Source organism: Bipolaris victoriae (assembly GCF_000527765.1).
Source record: "Bipolaris victoriae FI3 unplaced genomic scaffold scaffold_149, whole genome shotgun sequence".
In the NCBI taxonomy this organism is placed as follows: Eukaryota; Fungi; Ascomycota; class Dothideomycetes; order Pleosporales; family Pleosporaceae; genus Bipolaris; species Bipolaris victoriae.
In genome coordinates this window covers 23,382-42,815 of record NW_014575243.1, presented here as the reverse complement: position 1 = coordinate 42,815, position 19,434 = coordinate 23,382, and the positions used below count along the sequence as shown (strand labels likewise).

General features: G+C 47.6%; 9 protein-coding genes across 9 annotated transcripts; 4 read left to right on the top strand and 5 right to left on the bottom strand.

Moving 5' to 3' along the window:
* Positions 1–5: 5 nt before the first annotated feature.
* Positions 6–2,061, bottom strand: COCVIDRAFT_113558 (hypothetical protein; the record flags this gene model as incomplete). Its single annotated transcript, XM_014695721.1, has 4 exons — positions 6–412; positions 459–1,173; positions 1,221–1,707; positions 1,757–2,061. The coding sequence occupies 4 exons, from the start codon at positions 2,059–2,061 to the stop codon at positions 6–8; spliced, it is 1,914 nt and encodes a 637-aa protein (XP_014551207.1).
* Positions 2,062–2,306: 245 nt separating this feature from the next.
* Positions 2,307–4,094, top strand: COCVIDRAFT_42471 (hypothetical protein; the record flags this gene model as incomplete). Its single annotated transcript, XM_014695720.1, has 4 exons — positions 2,307–2,435; positions 2,486–2,893; positions 2,944–3,576; positions 3,669–4,094. The coding sequence occupies 4 exons, from the start codon at positions 2,307–2,309 to the stop codon at positions 4,092–4,094; spliced, it is 1,596 nt and encodes a 531-aa protein (XP_014551206.1).
* A 134-nt stretch (positions 4,095–4,228) lies between these two features.
* On the bottom strand, positions 4,229–5,677 carry COCVIDRAFT_113563 (glycoside hydrolase family 5 protein; the record flags this gene model as incomplete). Its single annotated transcript, XM_014695719.1, has 1 exon — positions 4,229–5,677. One exon carries the CDS (start codon positions 5,675–5,677, stop codon positions 4,229–4,231), a length of 1,449 nt encoding a protein of 482 aa, XP_014551205.1.
* A 406-nt stretch (positions 5,678–6,083) lies between these two features.
* COCVIDRAFT_42469 (hypothetical protein) lies at positions 6,084–8,000 on the bottom strand (the record flags this gene model as incomplete). The annotated part of the gene is made up of 5 exons (XM_014695718.1): positions 6,084–6,664; positions 6,721–7,044; positions 7,102–7,117; positions 7,167–7,487; positions 7,530–8,000. 5 exons carry the CDS (start codon positions 7,998–8,000, stop codon positions 6,084–6,086), a joined length of 1,713 nt encoding a protein of 570 aa, XP_014551204.1.
* Positions 8,001–8,459: 459 nt separating this feature from the next.
* COCVIDRAFT_42468 (hypothetical protein) lies at positions 8,460–10,098 on the top strand (the record flags this gene model as incomplete). Its single annotated transcript, XM_014695717.1, has 4 exons — positions 8,460–8,638; positions 8,689–8,755; positions 8,792–8,915; positions 9,008–10,098. The coding sequence occupies 4 exons, from the start codon at positions 8,460–8,462 to the stop codon at positions 10,096–10,098; spliced, it is 1,461 nt and encodes a 486-aa protein (XP_014551203.1).
* Positions 10,099–10,689: 591 nt separating this feature from the next.
* Positions 10,690–12,580, bottom strand: COCVIDRAFT_113516 (hypothetical protein; the record flags this gene model as incomplete). Its single annotated transcript, XM_014695716.1, has 2 exons — positions 10,690–12,243; positions 12,350–12,580. 2 exons carry the CDS (start codon positions 12,578–12,580, stop codon positions 10,690–10,692), a joined length of 1,785 nt encoding a protein of 594 aa, XP_014551202.1.
* A 3,594-nt stretch (positions 12,581–16,174) lies between these two features.
* COCVIDRAFT_31222 (hypothetical protein) lies at positions 16,175–16,579 on the top strand (the record flags this gene model as incomplete). The annotated part of the gene is made up of 1 exon (XM_014695715.1): positions 16,175–16,579. The coding sequence occupies one exon, from the start codon at positions 16,175–16,177 to the stop codon at positions 16,577–16,579; it is 405 nt and encodes a 134-aa protein (XP_014551201.1).
* Positions 16,580–18,013: 1,434 nt separating this feature from the next.
* Positions 18,014–18,634, top strand: COCVIDRAFT_31221 (hypothetical protein; the record flags this gene model as incomplete). The annotated part of the gene is made up of 1 exon (XM_014695714.1): positions 18,014–18,634. The coding sequence occupies one exon, from the start codon at positions 18,014–18,016 to the stop codon at positions 18,632–18,634; it is 621 nt and encodes a 206-aa protein (XP_014551200.1).
* Positions 18,635–18,905: 271 nt separating this feature from the next.
* On the bottom strand, positions 18,906–19,241 carry COCVIDRAFT_31220 (hypothetical protein; the record flags this gene model as incomplete). The annotated part of the gene is made up of 1 exon (XM_014695713.1): positions 18,906–19,241. The coding sequence occupies one exon, from the start codon at positions 19,239–19,241 to the stop codon at positions 18,906–18,908; it is 336 nt and encodes a 111-aa protein (XP_014551199.1).
* Positions 19,242–19,434: the final 193 nt, after the last annotated feature.

Here is a 19,434-nt window from a genome sequence, read left to right as displayed (position 1 = left end):
GAGGTTTACTCCATGCTGTCCCAAAAACTCCAGTCGACATCTTGAAAGTCCAGGTCAAATGAAAAATGTTGTTCAATCGCAATTCCTTCGACCAGCGTATCTGGAGCCAATGAGGCATTCCCAGCCCTGCGTATAGCTGGCTCAGCGAGAGGTTCCAAGCCTGCGCGGTACGTGGCTAGTTCAAGCGAGAGCTTGGAGAGCATTTCTGGCTTGTCAGGACTGTGACCCGCAAATTTCTCTTTGTGACTATGCCATGTTGTAAGGATAATTTCTGCTGCTTGTATCCTTCTTCGATCCCTAGCAAAATCAAGCAGCTCGTCATGCGCCGCATACACTTCTAGCATGAGTTTCCATAGTTCTTGTGCCCGGATCATGTCGGTAGCGTCTCGGGCTTCGATGAGAACACACATGACTGCCACCGTCAGCATCTTAGGTCCGATGTGTCGCGTTGAACTTACATGCTTGCCAGTTGAACCATGCCTTGCTCATCCATCGGAACTGTATCAAAGACGGTTGACTTTGGATAGCGATGTTGTACCGTAAGGTTTGTGTGGATGCTTGGAGAAGCTTTGGGCGATCATCACCCTTTCCGGAGAATACTCGGCCATGGAGGATCCTGAGATGCATCGAAGTGATGAAGAGTCTTGCGAATAGCTGGAGAATTACATCCAAAGGCTTGATGGGGTCACAGTATTGTAGAAATTCTATGTTAATCCCAGCTTCCAGTTGAGTCATCATGTCGTCCTTAGCGCTCTCTTTAACCTTACTGTTGATCTGCCAAGACAGTTCGAAATGGCCGTATTTGGCGAGAAAGGTCTGCCTTTGCTGTTTGAGAACCCAGTAAGTGAAAAGACAGTATGATATGGCTGTCAATCCTGTTCTGGGCCGTGGGATTGAGGTACATGTCGGTGTGATATCATCATCTTCAATGTTCGAAGGCATCTCCACATCCCAGCCAGCTGATAAAGTCATCGGAGTAAGGCCAATCCTTACAGCTAAGGCCAAGTCAAGGTGCTGGAGCTGCCACCAAACGCGTCGCCGATCTTCGACGTGAATTGGTGCAAGACCGAGTAGCAATCCATCCCGATGTAGTCCTAGCTTCTCTGCGTTGCGCAAAGTCATGCCAATGATGGACCATAAACTTTGCGTGCTGAGTCGGCCTATACTTGCGACCTATTCTCGTCAGTTTCATGAGCTGTCATGTGTGGCTGGTAGCTTACGATGTAAAATATGACCGCCTTAATTGTCAAGATATCCGTAACGCAAAAGAGATCTGGTCCAAGAAGAGACTGTTCGCACTGTGTTTGGCAATGGGAAAGAAGAGTACTTTTTGGTATTTGCAGAAGCATCATACACTGGTCGTCAGTGAGACTATTGGCGCTGGCGTAATAAATAGCATTGACAAGGCTTTGCTCAAGGTTTGAGAGTGGCGTAGAATCGGCGCACATTGTTCGACTCATCAGGTTGTCTATTTGCCATCGAAATACAACCCTGACCAAAGGCTCGACGCGTTCCTTGAATGTATCCCACAGAACACGGGCCCGATGTGTATCAACTGGTGGATTTGCAATGGTAGGGGCGTTGTGGCTAGGCAGAACGCCCGCTAGTGCATGCGGCAACTTGGGAGGTGATATCGTGGTAAAGTCTCCTGGAGGTCGCATCCCTTGATCAGGCCCGCTATCTGCTCTCCAAGGCCTCCAGGAACGCCTTTAGAAATTATTAGCGATGCTTATTTCATGGGCGTTAATGCACTCACGACTCCAGATATTGCACTGTGCCATCCTCTTCTACCAGAATCGGATCATTGCTCCTGATTCCAGATATGGCATGAGTGCCTTGCTGCGTGCCATTTCCATCACGTGATGAAGACGCGCCATCAGTGGGTGCGGAGTGAACGAGCTCGCGGACAAGGCCTTCGAGCTCTCGAATGCGATCCGAGGGGGTACGGGGAGGATACGTGCATTTATCAGTTTTTCGGCGCTTGCAATTCGAACATGGCTCTAATTTGTCGCACCGAACTTTGCGCTTTGCGCATGGTCTGCAAGCTTGACTGTATGTCATGGTGTGCGGTGTAAAGTGTTCGGAGTGATGCGATCACCGAAAGCTCGGTCTCGGTCCCGCCCCCGAGCATCTGTTAGGCGCCCCAATCAAACTCACAGCACTGTCTCTTGATGAAGACGGAGGCCGTTGTGTGCAAAATATTTTCTACAGCTTTTTTCATTGAATACATAAGACGGCCGTTCCTTCGACTACAGGAAAAGCTCACATGCATCTTAAGCAGACCCAGCCATTTTACACCTTCGACCATGACTAATATGTCGAAAACAGACAGGGAGGAAACTTCAACAGAACATGGCGAGAAAGCGTACCCACCATTCAAGATCGTCTTTACGGCGATGATTGCCATCTGGCTTGCATTCTTCGTCGTGGCTCTGGTCAGTGTTTTAACGTTATGATGACATTGACTGTCTGACATTTTTCGCAGGATCGAACAATCATCGGTACAGCTGTGCCAACCATTTCGCAACAATTTCAGAGTTTTGGGGATATAGCCTGGTACGAATCGGGGTACCTCCTTCCATTCTGCGTGCTTCAACTTTCTTTCGGACGCATCTACCGCTACTACTCCGCGAAATGGACCATGGTACTCAATATTGCCATTTTCGAAGTCGGCTCGATCATATGCGCAGCAGCGCCATCATCCAAGGCCTTGATCGTAGGAAGAGTTATTTCAGGAATAGGGGGAGCGGGCGTATCGCCGGGTGCTTTCCTGTTGATCACCTTCCTTGTTCCGATGCAGTCCCGTCCAAAGTACATTGGAAGTCTTGGAAGCGTCTTTGGTATAACTTCGATATTGGGACCTATCCTTGGAGGCTACCTCACATCAATTACGGTGTGTATCCCCATGTAGTCTCACCTGAAGCATTCTGCTCACAATTTCAGTGGCGATGGTGCTTTTGGATCAACCTACCTGTTGGAGTGATTTCTATAGTACTCTTGGTCTTACTCACACCGAATTGTCCACCACCAGCAAAACGAGCAATAACCTTGAGAGACAAGTTTTTCGAGCTCGATCCGTTAGGCTTCGTTCTGATCGCAACGTCGCTCGTGTGCTTGTTGCTCGCCATTCAGTTTGGCCGTAACGAGTATGCATGGGGCAGTGGCGTTATCATCGCATTGTTTGTCATTTCTGGCACATTTGCCATCGCGTTCGTCGGATTTCAGATTTGGAGAGGTGAAAATGGCACAATACCTCCCCGGATCATATCGCAACGCAGCATTTTCGCAGGTTCCATAGCTAGTCTTGGCATTGGCTCCGTTCTTGTCCTCTTTGCCTTCTACCTGCCGATATGGTTTCAGGTAGTGCAAGGCAAATCGCCGCAGGATTCTGGACTGTCGCTGATACCACTCCTCCTCAGCGTGGTAGTTGCAGTCATTACGAGTGGTGTTGTGACCAGCAAAATAGGTTACTATCTACCCCCACTTCTGGTTGGCGCTGCGATTGTGATTGTAGGTTCCGGCCTGATGTCCACGTGGTCGGTTGATGTCGGAAGCGGGAAATGGATTGGATTTCAGGTACGCACGACCTATACTTCAATCATCACGAATGCTTTTTTGTTAAGAAACATTAGATCGTAGTAGGGATTGGCCTCGGCCTCGCGCTTCAGGGCCCTAACATCGCAGCTCAAACAGTCCTCGCCAAGCAGGATTTATCGATCGGATACGCGGTTATCAACCAAGCCAATTTCTTAGGGTCTACAGTCTTCGTCACCGTGGGACAGGCCTTGCTGCAGAGCAAATTGGCCAAATTGTTGGAGCCAATTCTACCTGACACCGATTTGAAGGGCATCGGTTCCAGTGGGGCGATATCCGTGAGGGAAGATGCTCCAGCTGGACAATTGGGAGCGGTTCTGTTCGCATACAATGACGCCATACGGTCTATATGGTACCTTGCCCTTGGATTGTCATGCCTAACTCTGCTAGCCAGTCTCGGTATAGAATGGGGGAGCGTCATTGGGCAATCACCAACAGACGATGAGGAATTAGAAGGTCATGAAAGTCATGAAAAGGTTGCTGGCCTAGTGAAAGAATAGGTGCATATGAAGTTCTTTCATCACTCAAGCATGATGAAAAGTGAATCACCCTGGATGACATGCATTACTTGATAGATGTGAAGTTGGCAAAAACTCGTAAATTCTCTATTTGACGCTTTCTAGTACTCCCAAATTCAGGGTGCTGCTGTCTTACGGCCATCTTCTTGCAAGATCATGTTCAACCCATCACGCTTGATGCAGTTTTCGAAAGCAAAACTCTTTGCCAACTCCTCGAGCTCTTCCTCAGTCTTACCCTCGAATAAATCAGCGAATTCCCAACCAAGATACTCGCTCATAAGGCCTTCTCGGACGGCTCTCTCTACCTGCCTATCGAATATCCAGGTATTGGGGTACATCTTCTTTTGCAGATGCTCGGGGACCATGTTTTTCAGACCTGCAATGAATGGCTCGTATACGTCTTTGACACCATCCTTGTCAACGACGCCCCAAAAGTCGAGAGCAAGCTTTTGCTTTTTGGCAACAAAGGGCGCGATGAGCTTCATGCATGGCGTGTCTAGGCCAACATACGTCATGCCTTGGTAACCGATATCTTTGTAGAGCCAAATAATCCAACATACTTGATCCCGTGCGTATATTTCGAGCTGATCTTGCAGCATATGATAACGCGAACTGTTGGTTTTCGCTGCCTCTGGGTCGGTATGCTCATTTGCATATACTGGACCGAATTCACCATTCCAGATCGGAACCTTCTTTTCTCGCATGAACAACATCTTCCGGTCGAATTGTCGTATGAGTTTGTTCTTTTGGTCTTCGCTTCCGGTGTAGAGAGGCTGTCCTGGAATTGGGAAACCGAACATTGCATAATTGTGGCATGCGTAGACGGAGTTAGAAAGCACATTCTGGAAGCAGGTAAAGTCCATTGCGTATGTGTTGCCGTCGATGAAAAGTATTGTTTCTGGGTCTACAGCTCGGATCTCTTTCTCCGCACGCTCATACCATGAGATCAAGCGAACATGCTGGGAATCCGCTGGTTCGTTCAGGAGATTATAACCACAGACCACAGGGTTTCCATTGTAGTGTGCAGCAATGGCTATCCATAGCTCGATAGCTTGGTCTTGGAAAACGCGAAAGTCCCAGAATAATGCCTTGTTCAAACCACTGTCGCAGTGCCAGTCCTGGTTCTGACCTCCCGGAACAGCGTGAAGGTCGAGGACGACATACAAGTGGTATTTTGCACAAATGTTGACAGCGCGGTCAAGCAATTCGAATCCCTTCTTCTTGAAATGGGTTGGATTTTGGTCGTCAATGAAGTGGCGATAGTTTAACGGGATACGAATACAGTTCATACCAAGCGATGCAAAGAATTCTGCATCAGCTTCTGTGAAGAAATGGTACAGTAGGCGGTCGAAGAAGAATTGTGCCTTTTCTTTGCCTAGAACTGAAGCAAGTGCTGCCCTGTGCTCATGTTCATGACCAGAATAGCCGGTAATGAAATTCTCCATGTTCGAATATCCACCGAGAGCTGTCCCCTTGAGCACAACGCGCTGTCCAGCAGCATTGACAATTGCCTCCCCCGATGTGCGCAAAGGCTGACAGGGTGGGTTGGGTGTGTGGATTGCCATTGTGGAAGGAGAATACTCGAATTAGTAGATTGGCTGTATTATGAGTTCAAGTGGAAAAAGATTGTTGGATACAGAAAGTCGACGAGATGTTCAAGCCTCTTAAAAGAACGCAAAGCACTCAGCATGTGGGGGACAAGTAAAAGGCATTATAAGCTCCTAAGACAAGGCCATGGAGACAAAGTTCGACACTCCGCAGGTGTGGAGGTGTGGAGGATCGTCCTGATACAGTAAGGTCGACCTGATTGGACCGCAAGCACAGTAGAGAAGCTCATTCGTTAGGGTCAGTTCCCGAGTCAGGGTTCCGAATGGGTTATCCTTTAGTGAGATCATGTGGAGCTCAGATAAAAGCGATATTCCGCGACGCGATACCTTACCAGGAATGTCTAACGTAGTTAAGCAGCTAAGCTTAGGTCGTTCCTTCATAATTCCGATACATGAGGCGGAGAGTATTGGCCATACTGGATAGATCTGCCGACTCCTGTTCCCAAGCCTCTAGCAAGTGAATGACTTCTTTAACGGCACTCTGCCACCCAATGGGGACGTGGAGCGAATTCTCAGCCTGGTCTGTTACAAAGTTGCGGCTTCTCGCTGCAGCCAGGAGAATGAGCGCACTCTGAGTACAAGACTTGATCAGGTAGAAGGTACCATGATGTCGGTGCGCGAATCCGGCACGATTGACACGAATGCGTTCCATGTGGATTTGCAGACCTTTCATTGCATATTCCCTCAACAATGGTTCGTCCTCCATGACAATGGTTGAATTTATTGCCCATTCAACGAATGGCCAGTAGATAATTTCCCAAACATTAATCAGGTGACCACGAAGAACAAATCGACATACATCGTCTTCTTCGGGTGGGTTGTTTATAGACATATTTCGAGGTGATGCGCAAACCCAATCCGAGACTTGCGCTTCACGGTCCGCGACTTCTTGAGCAAGTCTGTCGATATGACTCTGGCCGACTTGTGATGTCGATTCCTTGATCTCTTTGGCCATGCGGCGCCGGAGACGCAATAGCGATATCTCAGAAAGGTAGAAATACCAAGAAGTGTGTTCGCGCGTCTCTGTCTCAGAGCATGTAACGTCGTAGCATCGCTATCGTGGCTCGGTGGTGTAGGGAATAATGGCGGATATCCAGCGTCAAGTTCGGAAAATAAGAAGCCGGGCAAGTTGAGTTCTTGGTTTACCTCACGCTCCGACTTCCAAGCGGACCAATATATTGCTTGCTCCGCAGCTGCTGACCAACGGCCGGCCTCATCCAGCTGGTCTCCATATTCTCGTCTAAACCCTATCAGCGATTGGAAGGTCCGGCAGCAAGCTAATGATTGCATGAAGTAACGCCAAGCTGCCATTCTATCAAAAGTGCCTAGTTAGGCAGTATTAGATGTAAGTTTCTGATCTGGTTCATCATGAGACGACTTACATATGCTGTATACCCCCTAGACTGGGTTAGTACCTCTCTCGTATTAAATTCCGAACATTACTTACTGCAAGGAACATGCATTGAGCTTCAATAAGGCTTGATGTGCCCAAAATCAACCCCAATCTTTTCTTCGCAGTTAAAAAGAAAGACTCGGCCGTCATATAAGCCTCTGAATCACGAGGCACATACCCGCCATCCAGGGGAGTGGCTATTGTACCGAGTGCACAAATCAACAACGAAAGACAAGCATCCGGTGACCAGTCAATGCCATGGAGGCAAACCCGATTCACAGTTCTCCTTGTCTGTTGTTCATCTAGAACGGGATTTTTCACATGAACAAAATTGAAGAAATTGTCGAGTAGAGATCGGACCCGGTGAGGCTCAAACTCATCTAGTCCCGAGAGTGGCGGAGATGCTGTCATTTATACCGACTTCTTGATGCACAGAAATGCCGGACCGTTTAGTGGTTGTGGTAGCAGTTCTCTCAAGCTTATCCATTCTAGAATTGAATCTATAGGACATGGCAGCAGTTGAGCTGGATGAAGGCTCTCACTTAACTGGTTTGGTATGGCAATGGAATGATCGAAGGTATCAGGATTGCCCTCGCGAACAAGCTGTTCCAGATCGTCGAGTCGCTGTAAGATCTGTAGACTAGCCGGGTCAAAGCTGGATAGATCAACCGGTGTCTGAATACAAGTCGCTCCGACCTTGACGCAAAATGAGCATGCTGGCTTCGCGTTGTCGCATTTAGTTTTTCGCGACCGGCAGACCTGGCATGCCTTGACTGCGCGTTTGCGGGGATATGAGGCGGATCCACGTGGGGCAGGTCTTTTCTGAGCCGTGACAACGGAAGGCATGGAGGTCGAGACAGTTGTCGACTGTTGGTGACATGAGCTCATACTGGTTGTTAGCGATCGCGGAACGATGAAGGCACAGCTTGGTCGGAGGAGATGTCGCGGAATGTCGCTCTTAAGATCGTTTGGGCCTTTTAGGCTGGCACGTGAGCAAAACATTCCCACTAGTCATTTATCCCAAGCCTCAGACACAGAGTCTAGCCAATAAAAGTCACGATCTAAAACTAGATATGGTCTAACGCTTAAAGCATGGGCATGTACGTCGCGGAGTATCGCCCTCCGCATTACCCCAGCTTCGGTTCCAATGCATGGGGTCGACCAGAACTGCCGTACCCGACAAGGTGGTCAGTTTGTTTGCTTTATGTGACCTTATACTCTCAAGTCCTATCTACAGCAGTGATATGTCTATATATACTGCTTACCTGACTGTCGCTGACGATGCTCATTACTCTTGCCTACACCTCGTCATTATCATCATAGGACACAACTCGTCTTGCCCTCAGGATGAAAAAGCCTGCATCTACCACCTATCATGAGGAACTCTTTAGAGAAACCAGCAAGACTGCCCAAGCAGCCACTGTTGACAACATCAATGAGCATCAGCTTACTTTGGGACAAGTCTTCAAGAAACACCCCGCCCTTATTGGCTGGTCCTTCTTCTGGTCGATATGTGCCGTCGGATCGTAGGAGGAAAGGAAGAGTGTTATCAACCAAGTTGCTGACTACCAGATAGGGGGTTTGATGCTCAGATTAACGGAGCCATGATTTCCGTTGCCTCCTTTCGAAAGGATTTTGGATACGTTCTCGACAGTGAATCAATCTTGCCAGCCAGCTAGCAGACTGCCTTCAACATGATCAGCTCAGTCAGCATGCTATTCGGTGGCTTTGCATGTAGCACACTTGCGGACAAATGGGGTCGCCGTACAGCACTGATGTGTGGTATTATACTGTGTACCGGAGGTGCCTTTGGAGAAATGTTTTCCCGAACAAGGGCGCCTTTCTCGCATCGAAGCTCATTCTCGGCGTTGGACTTGGATTCTATCTCACCATAGGACCACTTTTTTGTGGTGAGATTGCCCCCGTCGTTCTTCGAGGTATCTCAACGGCCGGCATCAACCTCGGAATAGCTATCGGCCAGCTCCTCTCCAATGCTGTCGTAAAGGCGTTTGGCGAAAGGACTGACCGCTGGGCGTATGCTGCACCCTTCGCTATCCAACTGTTCTTCTGTCTATTCCTCATGTGTGGGTTGCCTTTCGCGCCAGAATCGCCATGGTACCTAGTCAGAAATGGGAAAGATACCGAGACCCTCCGTGCGTTACAGAAACTTTGGGGCAAGGATACTAACGTTGAGGACAAACTTGCGGCTCTTAAGACCACCATCTCAGAAGAGAACAACCAGAAAGAGTCTAGGTTTCTCGATTGTTTCCGAGGTACCAACCTGGTTCGGAGCTGCATCTCAACTGGTGTTTTTGCTTGCCAACATTTTGCCGGCATCGTTTTCGTCCTCGGTTTCTCGACATACTTCTTCCAACTTGCTGGTTTAGATACCAGTCGATCTTTCGATCTCGGTGTTGGCATCACAGCTTGCGGTGTAGCAGGCAACATTACTAGTTGGTTCGTGGTCGACACGTACGGTCGACGTAAAGTATTCATTGGTGGCATGGCTGCACTCACTACCCTCCTATTGCTGATTGGAATTATGGACGTTATTCGGATAGGTCCTTCAAAGTGGGTACAGGCTTCCTGTACTGTCATTTATGCCTTTCTATACTTTATGACCATCGGCGCCATGGCATTTGTGCTTCTCGGAGAGGCGTCGTCCATGGGACTTCGAGCCCACACCACCGCTCTTGCCACCGCCACTCAATCTATTCTCGGAATTATTATGAATATCGCCATTCCATACATGGTTAATCCGGACGAAGGAAATCTAAAAGGTAAGGTCGGCTTTGTGTTTGGCGGCCTTGCCGCTATTGCTACTCTCGGTGCATGGATCTATGTCCCAGAACTCAAGGGGCGTACAAATCGTGAGATTGATATGCTTTTTGCGGCTCTTATTCCTCCAAGGAAGATGGGCTCGTATCATCTTGATCAGGAGGTCGCATCAGATGCAAGAATGACCATGAAGCGAATCCAGGCTTGATGATATGTTTCTTCTTTAAGTCCTTGTTCACAGACCTCGTGTAAAAGCTCAAGTGTTATATGTATCTCTAAGTAATAATACAACCCCGGGTTTCATCGCGTAGAAACTGATTGGCAGGATCTTCGCGCGCAAGCCACACCGCAAGAATCGTCATGAAATTACCTATCTGGCCTACGTCGCTGTTGCCGTGGAAGAGGGAAAAAGCTAGCACCCACACATGTGAACATTATAGCTGAAACTACTAAAGATATGATTGATAAGGTAGCAGGTTTGAGGAGCATAAGCGCACTTGACTGAGGAATAGGAAGGGTTGGTTTCATAAGCTGATCAGTATGAAAAGTGAACTCCAAGTATCACCAAGCCAGTTATCGTGAAACATTGATGCTAATATGCTGCTGGAGATCACATAGTCTTGTTTATTTTTGCCTCAAAAGATTTTTGATGATACTTCGACAAGTTATCTGTCTGACTTTCATCTATATTGCGCTGAATCAAAAGTCAATATGTGTGAGCCATAACCGCATAGTAGTATTAGTGAGAATCATGTTTTGTTTACTAATCATCTGGCTTTAATAAAAGTATTAGGGATATTTACATTTTGCTCTGGGCATAAGACTTAGTAAGAATGTAAGTAAAGATCATTGTAAATAAGCTCATGGTAAGTCCACCGATCCAAGAGGCTTCAGCGTCATCTCTCATCTTGTCACCACTCACAAAGAGAACAACCCAAGCCCTGTTACCTAGCCCCAAGACAGTTCCAGTGCACCAGCAGCTTTCATAGAAACCGATCAGCTCGAATATAGAACTCAAGATGATCCAGGTGGCATTGACAACTGCAACAGATTTACCAACTAACCGCATAAGCACGGCAAGTCTACCAACCCATTTGATCTGAGGACTTCGTGGAACTTCGTGCGCTGCACCTACTGCTCTGTTCCGTCGCTCTTTTTGATATATAAGCATTACGTGGTGTGAAAGGACAACAGATATCAGCAGAAGAACGTGTGCGGAAGTTGCGAGGATGCCGTATAGTAGATAACTCCCAGAGCGACATCCGAGACCGCGCACCTCTGTCAGGTATGATATGACAATGGCCGACCCAGTGACGCCCCACTGAAGAAATACGGCGACAATATTGGAGATTATGAAGTTCCATTTCCAATCAGAACTCTCTTTAACATCCTTCCAAGTCATGTATGGCTCATCAATATAGTGAGATGAGCCGACTGCGACCGGGGTCGTGTTAGTTCGGTGAACCTGATCTACAGGATCAGAAGGATCAGCTCGAACTTGCTGTGCATCCTGCAAATCGCGCCTTTTTTCGAACTCATCAACGATTCTGTCTCGTAGTTTTGGATACGTCAATATGCGTGCATAATTGTAAGCGGGGCCCTGGTGTGCTTCGTCTCCTTGCACACTACTCCACAGGGCATGATGTAGTTGCTTCAGCTTCGGCGGGTTTATGAAGCCAGACTCGACTTCTAGTGCTTTTATTGGGGCAGACTTTCCACTTAATATCTCGCCTTGTATTGCTTCTCGGACGGCGTCCTTTCGTGATTGTGTCCCAACAGCCATCCAACCCAAGACTACCGGAACTAACCAAGTCCAAAGCGTGCCGGAGGAGAGCAAAAGAGCTTCGGAATGCTGACCGAGCGATGTAACGTACGATCCAACAATGGTCAAAACCCAAGCAATGACTGCAAAAAAGGTCTGCGCAAAGAGGGAGAAGGTGTACTGCCGGCGAGTCTTATGGAGACGCTCTTCGAGGGGTAGCCATCGATCACGCAACCGCTCGGTATCCTCCTCAAACAATTTTTGGAACTGATCTTCTTGTATTCTGATGGGAGACTGCTGAGAGTTACAAAGGAAGTACTCCGCCGCATCTATTGCCTCACTCAAAGGTGATTTAGTTTTACCGTTACCGAATTTGGCTGCGAATATCAACGATGTGGAATGGGCATTGAGAGCTGTCGACATAAGAGAGAAGGTAGATAACATCGGACTTCCGACCGCGAGGCAGAAGCTCTCAAAGTTCTCAGATATGGAACCCGTTTCGTACGGTAGTTGCGCCGTCAGACCGAGCCAAGGTAGGAGGTAGTTTGTCACACCCGATGTGAAGATTGGAAAATCAAAGACCTGGTAAAACTTAGCGTTGAAATCATACAGCGCGAATTCTAAAACTCAAATTATGCGTGGAAACTCCATAAACCGGTACCTCCGGTTAAGTGTGCTGGTAAGGGGATGACAATACCATAGGAAAGTTCTGCCTGGCGCAGTACGCATGACAAGTCTCCATATCAATACCCCATGCATCCCATGCGTCCTTGACAAATGTCACGGGCTTGCGGCCATGCTGTGCGACCAGACCCCCAGCTATTTCCGTGAGGTTTTCGGCCTCGAGAAGGCGGCGTACACACTTCGCTGCCCACGAGGAGCCATCGCCGATCGGCGTTAGGAAATCTGTCAGCGTTGTATTGTTCATGTTATGAAAATGTAGAGATGACTTTCGAATCACAAGTATATGCTAGGGGAGAGATCGGACTTATCAGTCTCGCCTCAAGGACCAGGCTGGCAGGCAGCAGTTGCAGCTGCATTGGGTGTCACAAGCATACGGCAGGTATCGATGAATGCGGCTAAAATGAGGCGAATGTTTGACGATCCAATCAATCATGGTCGGTTGAGAATCTCGCATATGGTGGGGGCTGTGCTCAGCGTAGCAACACAGCGCATTCTACAGTAACGAGGTGAGGTTGCAAGCCACATTACCTTAGGACGGGGTTGATATAACGCAAGGCCACTCAGCGTTGATGATTAAGCGCCGCGATGCTACTTCAAAACACCGATCGTCACCAATAGGCTATAGTTGGCTTTTCAAGGGCATTTAGAGATAGAAAAGGCTTAAAGGCGTCTGAAGTAAGCTGAAATTGATGCGGCGCCTACAAAGTATATTTCTGCGATCTTCCTGGCTACCACTGAATGGCCAATATATCCCAGAACAGAAATGTAAGTCCAGGCTGCACTTACCTCGAACACATGACTGTGTCCAATTGTATATGTAGTTCCGCGGAATGATATCTGCACCCCACAGAGAACCTAAATGTTTGACTAGATCTATATCTACAAGGCCGGACTTCAAGAAACTTCAGCCTCATCACTCAAACTCAAGTATCGTTCTAAGGAAGATAGTATGGTAAAGATGATAAACAAAGCCAACGGAGCTTGAAGCTGCGTATCTACGACAAACGCGTAGCGCTATGGTTTCCTGATCCTCCTAATCCTATTCTCTGCGCGCTTCTCATCTAAACGGTATAGCTGCACCAAATCTGCGCATAAAGAGCGCGAATGTGTCACGACGCTCATTTCTGGTGTGCAATCGAATTCAGTTACTTAGACAATGAATACTGTCATATATCTGTTACAATATTGCCGGAATAATTTGCTTTAGCAGGCAACGCCTGTGATGGATCTGAGATGACAAATGCACGCTACTAAGGTCAAGATCTCTTAGCGTTTCCATTATATTTTTCGTGCACGCCTGCTTTTTACAGAATTTTATCATTAATATATTTTTGCGATAGATTAAAGTATATAATTGTAAATCCATACCAAGTTCAATACAATTTTGATGCGCAGTCACATTGTTAATACAAGGCAATTTGGCGAGATCTCTCTCATTGGGAAATGCCCAGCGCTTAAGCTTTTACTCTATACACACCTCTATCAGACAAGCTTTCGCCCCATCTTACTTGCTCTGGATCGTAAGATTCGTCATAAATGAACCAACAATGCTAAAATAAAATTACACATCCTAATATAACCATAATCGTTATCCATCTGATGAATGATGTCGGGCTGATTACAACATAGCCAAGGTACTTCCACAATAGGGCATTTCGTGCTGTGGTTGAGCCGTAAACCCCTGAGAGCATACGAAATGCCCAAAAATATCTATAGTATAACCTTTGACTCCCCATTGCAGTTTAGAGATAAGAGAAGGGTGCCCTTTCCCAGGTAAAGTATAACAAGCTGCAGGAGTCTGGAAGCGCATCATGGCGACATTAGAGAGGATGCGAATTATTCAAAATGCTTTTGACATCAAAAGGATCATGCTGAGTGGGGAGCATGCAAGCCAGAACTGTCCAGTGGTATCTGTTCTGATTGGATGCTTGCCTGATTATCGGAAGCATATCTTTAAAAACGAATGGGAAAGATGGAATTTGATACGAGCTAATGCGAAAGCCCAGACAGTATCATAGGAGGGAGAGAAAAGCGATATGGTAGCTGCAGGAAGTGGGTGCGTCGCTGCTGGGCATGCAGGGTTCTAGACACCCGTAGTCCTTTACGCTAACTGGCATAAAATCTCTCACTCTAAAACAGCGGGAATTGATGTGATCCTTTGAGTAGACCTATTCTTGGGCATATTATGTCTTCAATAACGCGAAAATCTCTCGTTCATGATACTGGCGGTGATAATGTTGATTGTACGGAATGTACAGCGTGAGGTTTAAAGGTTGCGCACAATTGTACATAGCAAATGCCAGATTAAAATGAATGTCAGATTGTGAGAATGATAGAAGTAACTTGGCCAACGAGATACTATGGTTGGGATGACAGCACAGCCGAGAGAAAAGTAGGGATGAGAGAGCGATGCCATTGTAAGCAAACATCATAGCTCTACATCAATGAGAGGAAAATACGGCATTCTCGGCTCAGATGTAACCGAGGTAATGCACGCTGTGCCTCATGTGTCGTTGTACGACTTCGGTTGAGGAAACCATGGTAGATTTAAGGTGATACTGCATAGCCAGCGTTGACGTGAGCGGTGTTGATTGTCACACAAAAGTCACCCAGGCTGCCTTGACTTTCAACATATAGAGTTGGGTAAAGCAGAGATGCACATGTGAGTAACGCAGGTGCGGATAATCATAGAGAAAGAACACGAGAAGATATGTGTCAACCTGCATATTTAATAGTGGAAAGAGCCTTCGCGTCTATCTTGTGAGATGAGTTGTCTTGACGGTTAAATCCTACAACTCTTTTGAACCAGAACTGCCACGCAACCTCACAGATCACTACTTCCAACGGCCTCACCTGAGCCAGGACCGACACTAAAGAAGCAAAGATCTATACCCCAACCCCGTGTGTTACATGAACTGGACCCCAAGTATGCGGCCTAGATGGCTAGATTGGCGATACGAACGGTTAAATTCACGGACCGAACCCGCGGATGCGCGGCGGCCTGAGACTTGGCGATCTTGGCTAGGATTCAGGGTCGAATCCTAAGAACCGATATAGTTAGTGTTTGCTGCACGGAGCGCAGATCCTTACATACACAGTACGATCAAGCCTCTTTTACAACGTTCAGGTTACCTGGATGTTGTGGTATTGTGTGTAGTAAGCAGGTAACAATCAAAGCTGTGCGGGGTCTTAGCATCGTGAGCTACTGGCCATGCTGAGCCACTCGCTATGCTGTTACTTCAATCATACGACGATCGTTAGGCGACCATCTGCAAGGCGGGCTATCTGGAAGGCAGGTAGCTATTTGCGGGGTATACTACCTACGGCACTAAGACCTAATAGGCGATATGTACGGGCATCTATCATCAGGAACGTCTTGGAGACACAGTCAGTGCTGAAATCCTACACCAGGAATATGAGATCCGCATGTTGGAGCAAAATAATCAGTGTTTGATTCGTCGCTCGGGGTCCAACACAGAAACCTAATTTACTTCTTCTTTAGGCGTACCAAATCCTCAGTATACTGATGTTTGAATTAGCCCTTTCAAGAATCATATCCCGAGAACTTTCCAAAGAAAGGTAGTAAGTGACATAGTCTTCGAGCGTACATTAAAAAGACTCGTCATGTGACTAAACGAAAGAGAAGCCTGAGTTGATGTATAAAAGGCATACAATTCTCCTCGAATTTGGAAAGCATCCAGACAGCATCCATCAGCCTACGGTCAACAATCAATCGCACACGCAAACGAAAACCTTGAAAGTCAATTTTCAACCAACCTCAAGCAAGTCTTCGAGCCTATCTCTATACCCCCATTTCCTAACACCCCCTTAGGCAACAATGAAGTTCACCACTTTCGTCCCCTTCCTCTTTGCTCTTGGAGCCGCTGCGCAGCAGAGCGCCCCCGTTGTTGGCGAGGCTGTGCTCGATCTCTCTGAGAATCGCCCAAGCCATGCTGACGTTGAACGTTCTGACGTTCAGCTCGTGGGTACCAACTCTCGCAACCCACGCAGCCTCCGAAGCGGAAACCTCCTCAAGCGTGAATGCCAGGGAGCCAACAGCTATGGCTGCTCTGCTAAGGGTTGGTGCTGGAAGGAATGTGGCAGTGGTAACTGGTGCTGGACTGCCCACAATGGTGGCAGTGGCCAGTGGATTTCGTGTGGCTCATCCAATGACTGCAACCGCAACCAGGCTTGCAGCATCGGCGGCTGCGGAGAGTGCGGATGCAGCGGATGCACCAAATAAGTTAAGGTTCCATCCGGGGTTGCGTTTAGGGGGCGTGCATATCGCTTGTAGCAAAGAGCACAGTTGCTTGAAGGAATCAGAGATGGGTGCGAAGTTCAACTGCCGGTATAAGGAGACTCTCTACTCTTTACGTACTACCAATTCTATACTGTACCCTCAAACGGAAAATAAAATTTGTGATGTAGTTGATGGTTCAGTGACGTAGTGGTTAGTATTTCTACTTGCGAAGTAATTGATTCATCCTGGGAGACCAAGGTCCGATCTCCGCTGACAAAGATCTAATCTCTTTTTTTTTCACCTTTCCACAGACTTCTACATAACAATAAGCAGCTACATAATCAAGGCGCAATTTCTGGGTGTCACTTCATTCCCGTGACGGACTAGCATCCTCGTAGCTAGTTAGTAGTTAGTTCAGGCTTCGCTGTACCGGTAGTAAGCGATGATAATAGCACTTTCATGAGTAAAAATATCCATCGCACACGACTATATACAGCCCAATTCTCTTGTTCACTGCCCTTTTTGTGTCATAGATTCTTATGCGCTAGGTTTAATGAGACTTCCGATTACAACAAGAAGCTACAAGGCTACTTCATGCTGTTACTTTGGACTACTTCAGACACACTCTATCTTTGATCATTTTTTCTTGCATTGTCTTAGTCTATATAAGAATATAAAAAGATTGCGTTCTGAGAAGCTGAATGTCTTCTAGAAGTAGGATGCGTTGTAGTTAGCCCGTATACCAGCAAGTCTACGAGCATTAGTAGATTTAACAATGGCCTGAACAGTATTCAATATCCATAGCGCGCGTCCTCACCCACTAATATTATTAAAACGTTACATGCTTTACTAAATATAATAGCTCCATCCGTCCCTCAGTAGGCCGAGTCCTGTCCCGCTGAATCAAGGTGGGTATTGCAGCGCGATGCGGGGTATGCGCATTGCCACACCTAGCAATGCGGTTAGCTCGTACGCTGTTCTGCTTTTTCATTTTGAAGATTAGTGTATGGTAATTTTGGGCCGAAATGCCTCATGCAATTGATACACCCACGTGCATGGCAGTGCTTAATAATGGCATTCACATTGGAAAGGTTCAGTTAAGGTTAGCACGTCATTTAGTGCCCATATCTACGAATTTCGGCCCTAGTGCTGAAAATGGCTAGTCAAGTCAGAGGATATCGGTGAGTAGTTGCTACTCTCGTCGATTGTGCCCCCAAGTGCTGGCGCGAGGCTGAGCGGGGACTCCCATTGATACGATCTCAAGGCAGCAGTGTACCACTTGTCGGTTCTTCATTGGCTAGTTAAAATTTCATATCAAGTAGTTAATTTCAAGAGCTGGTTTCGGCGTCTCCATCTCTGCGTACGGTAGCACAAGTGCCAGAAGAGGAGCACTTCTGAATCATCCCAGCTTCAACATTCTAAGTCAGCAGAGCCGTAATGCCCGGAACCTGGTTTCTCCCTTCCGATTTTACCTTCACAACCGAAGGCCCACTTCGGCTGAGCATGGTGATTCCCCAATGGTCTCGACCCACTACCGTCTTTGCGGAAATGGGTTCTGGCAGCAGCAGTGCCGTCACGTTACCCGCGGTCAAAACCACCGTAGAGCGCAACCGGGCTTTCAACCGCTCCAAGTCGCGCTCCAATAGCGTCGGGATGTGGGCCAAGTTCGAAGGGCTCGCCTCAGGGTTGGCCAATACGGAGACAGGCAAGAGCCGTATCACAGACTACAGTACAACGGACCATAAGATCCGGACCTTCGTAGATCCTCTGATGGCCGAAACAGTAAGCACGATTGCGAACCTGCCAACGGTACAGAAACGGATCAATTCGGGTATGTTTGGTAAGCGAGCCGTGTACGTAGTGACCGGGCTGCGTATCGCGACGTCGTCGTTCACTGTCACGGAGGAAGACTCATCGAATTTGTCCATCGAGGTCGAAGGGTCTGGCCCAGCTTCGGGAACGACTCCGGTCGAAGTTGGAGGCAAAATCAAACATGAGAGCGGGAAGACGGCAATGAATTCTTACGATACAGCCCCAGGGATCGTGTTTGCTTATTAAATTAATGTCATACGAACCCGTCGTGCCGGGGTGGAAACAGAGCTCTTTTCTCACACAAGCGGCTTCTTGACTGGTGAAGGAGGACAGAAAGAAGACCCACTGGTGGTTGTGGACGCCACCAAGGAGGAGATCGACGAGGATTTGGAAGAAGAGGTTGATTACGAGAGTGCCCAAATTGGAGAAGATGAGACTTGTATTTATCTCCTCCCGAAAGCATGATTGGATGATCTGGGCAATCAGACATGAAATACTACGATGGTGAAGCCCACCGTCACTCTTGTAGCTGCTTGTTCATTTGCTCAATCGCCCCGCATATAGAGACTAAAATATCAAAGTCTTTTTCCTTTTCTCCCCAGTACCACATCGGACTGATGAAGTGCTCTTCTTCGTGGCGAGTAAGTGACATGGCTTCCAACATATGCTCCATGCCCTTCTTCGTGGATATTTTCGCAAGAATCTCCTCAAACCCATTGTTTTTCATTATCGATGGGAGTGCTACAGCATAAGAGAGCATCATTGCGACAATGCCGGCGGCAATGGCGGTGGCTATGGACGTCCCTGCGCTGAGATCCGCCTCTGGAAAGTGACTCTTCACCTCGTTGACCATAGATGACGGAACGTCCTTGCCATAAGTACCCAGCTTTTTGCCTGTATGGGCTGGATTAGAATTCAGGAATACACCTTTCGAATCGCCAGCGTAGATTGAAATGACGTCCTTGTGACTGGCAGGAAAAGATATCCTTTGCGACCATGAATTCCCAGCACTCGCAAGAACAGAATCTTGTTCCTTGCGATATTTT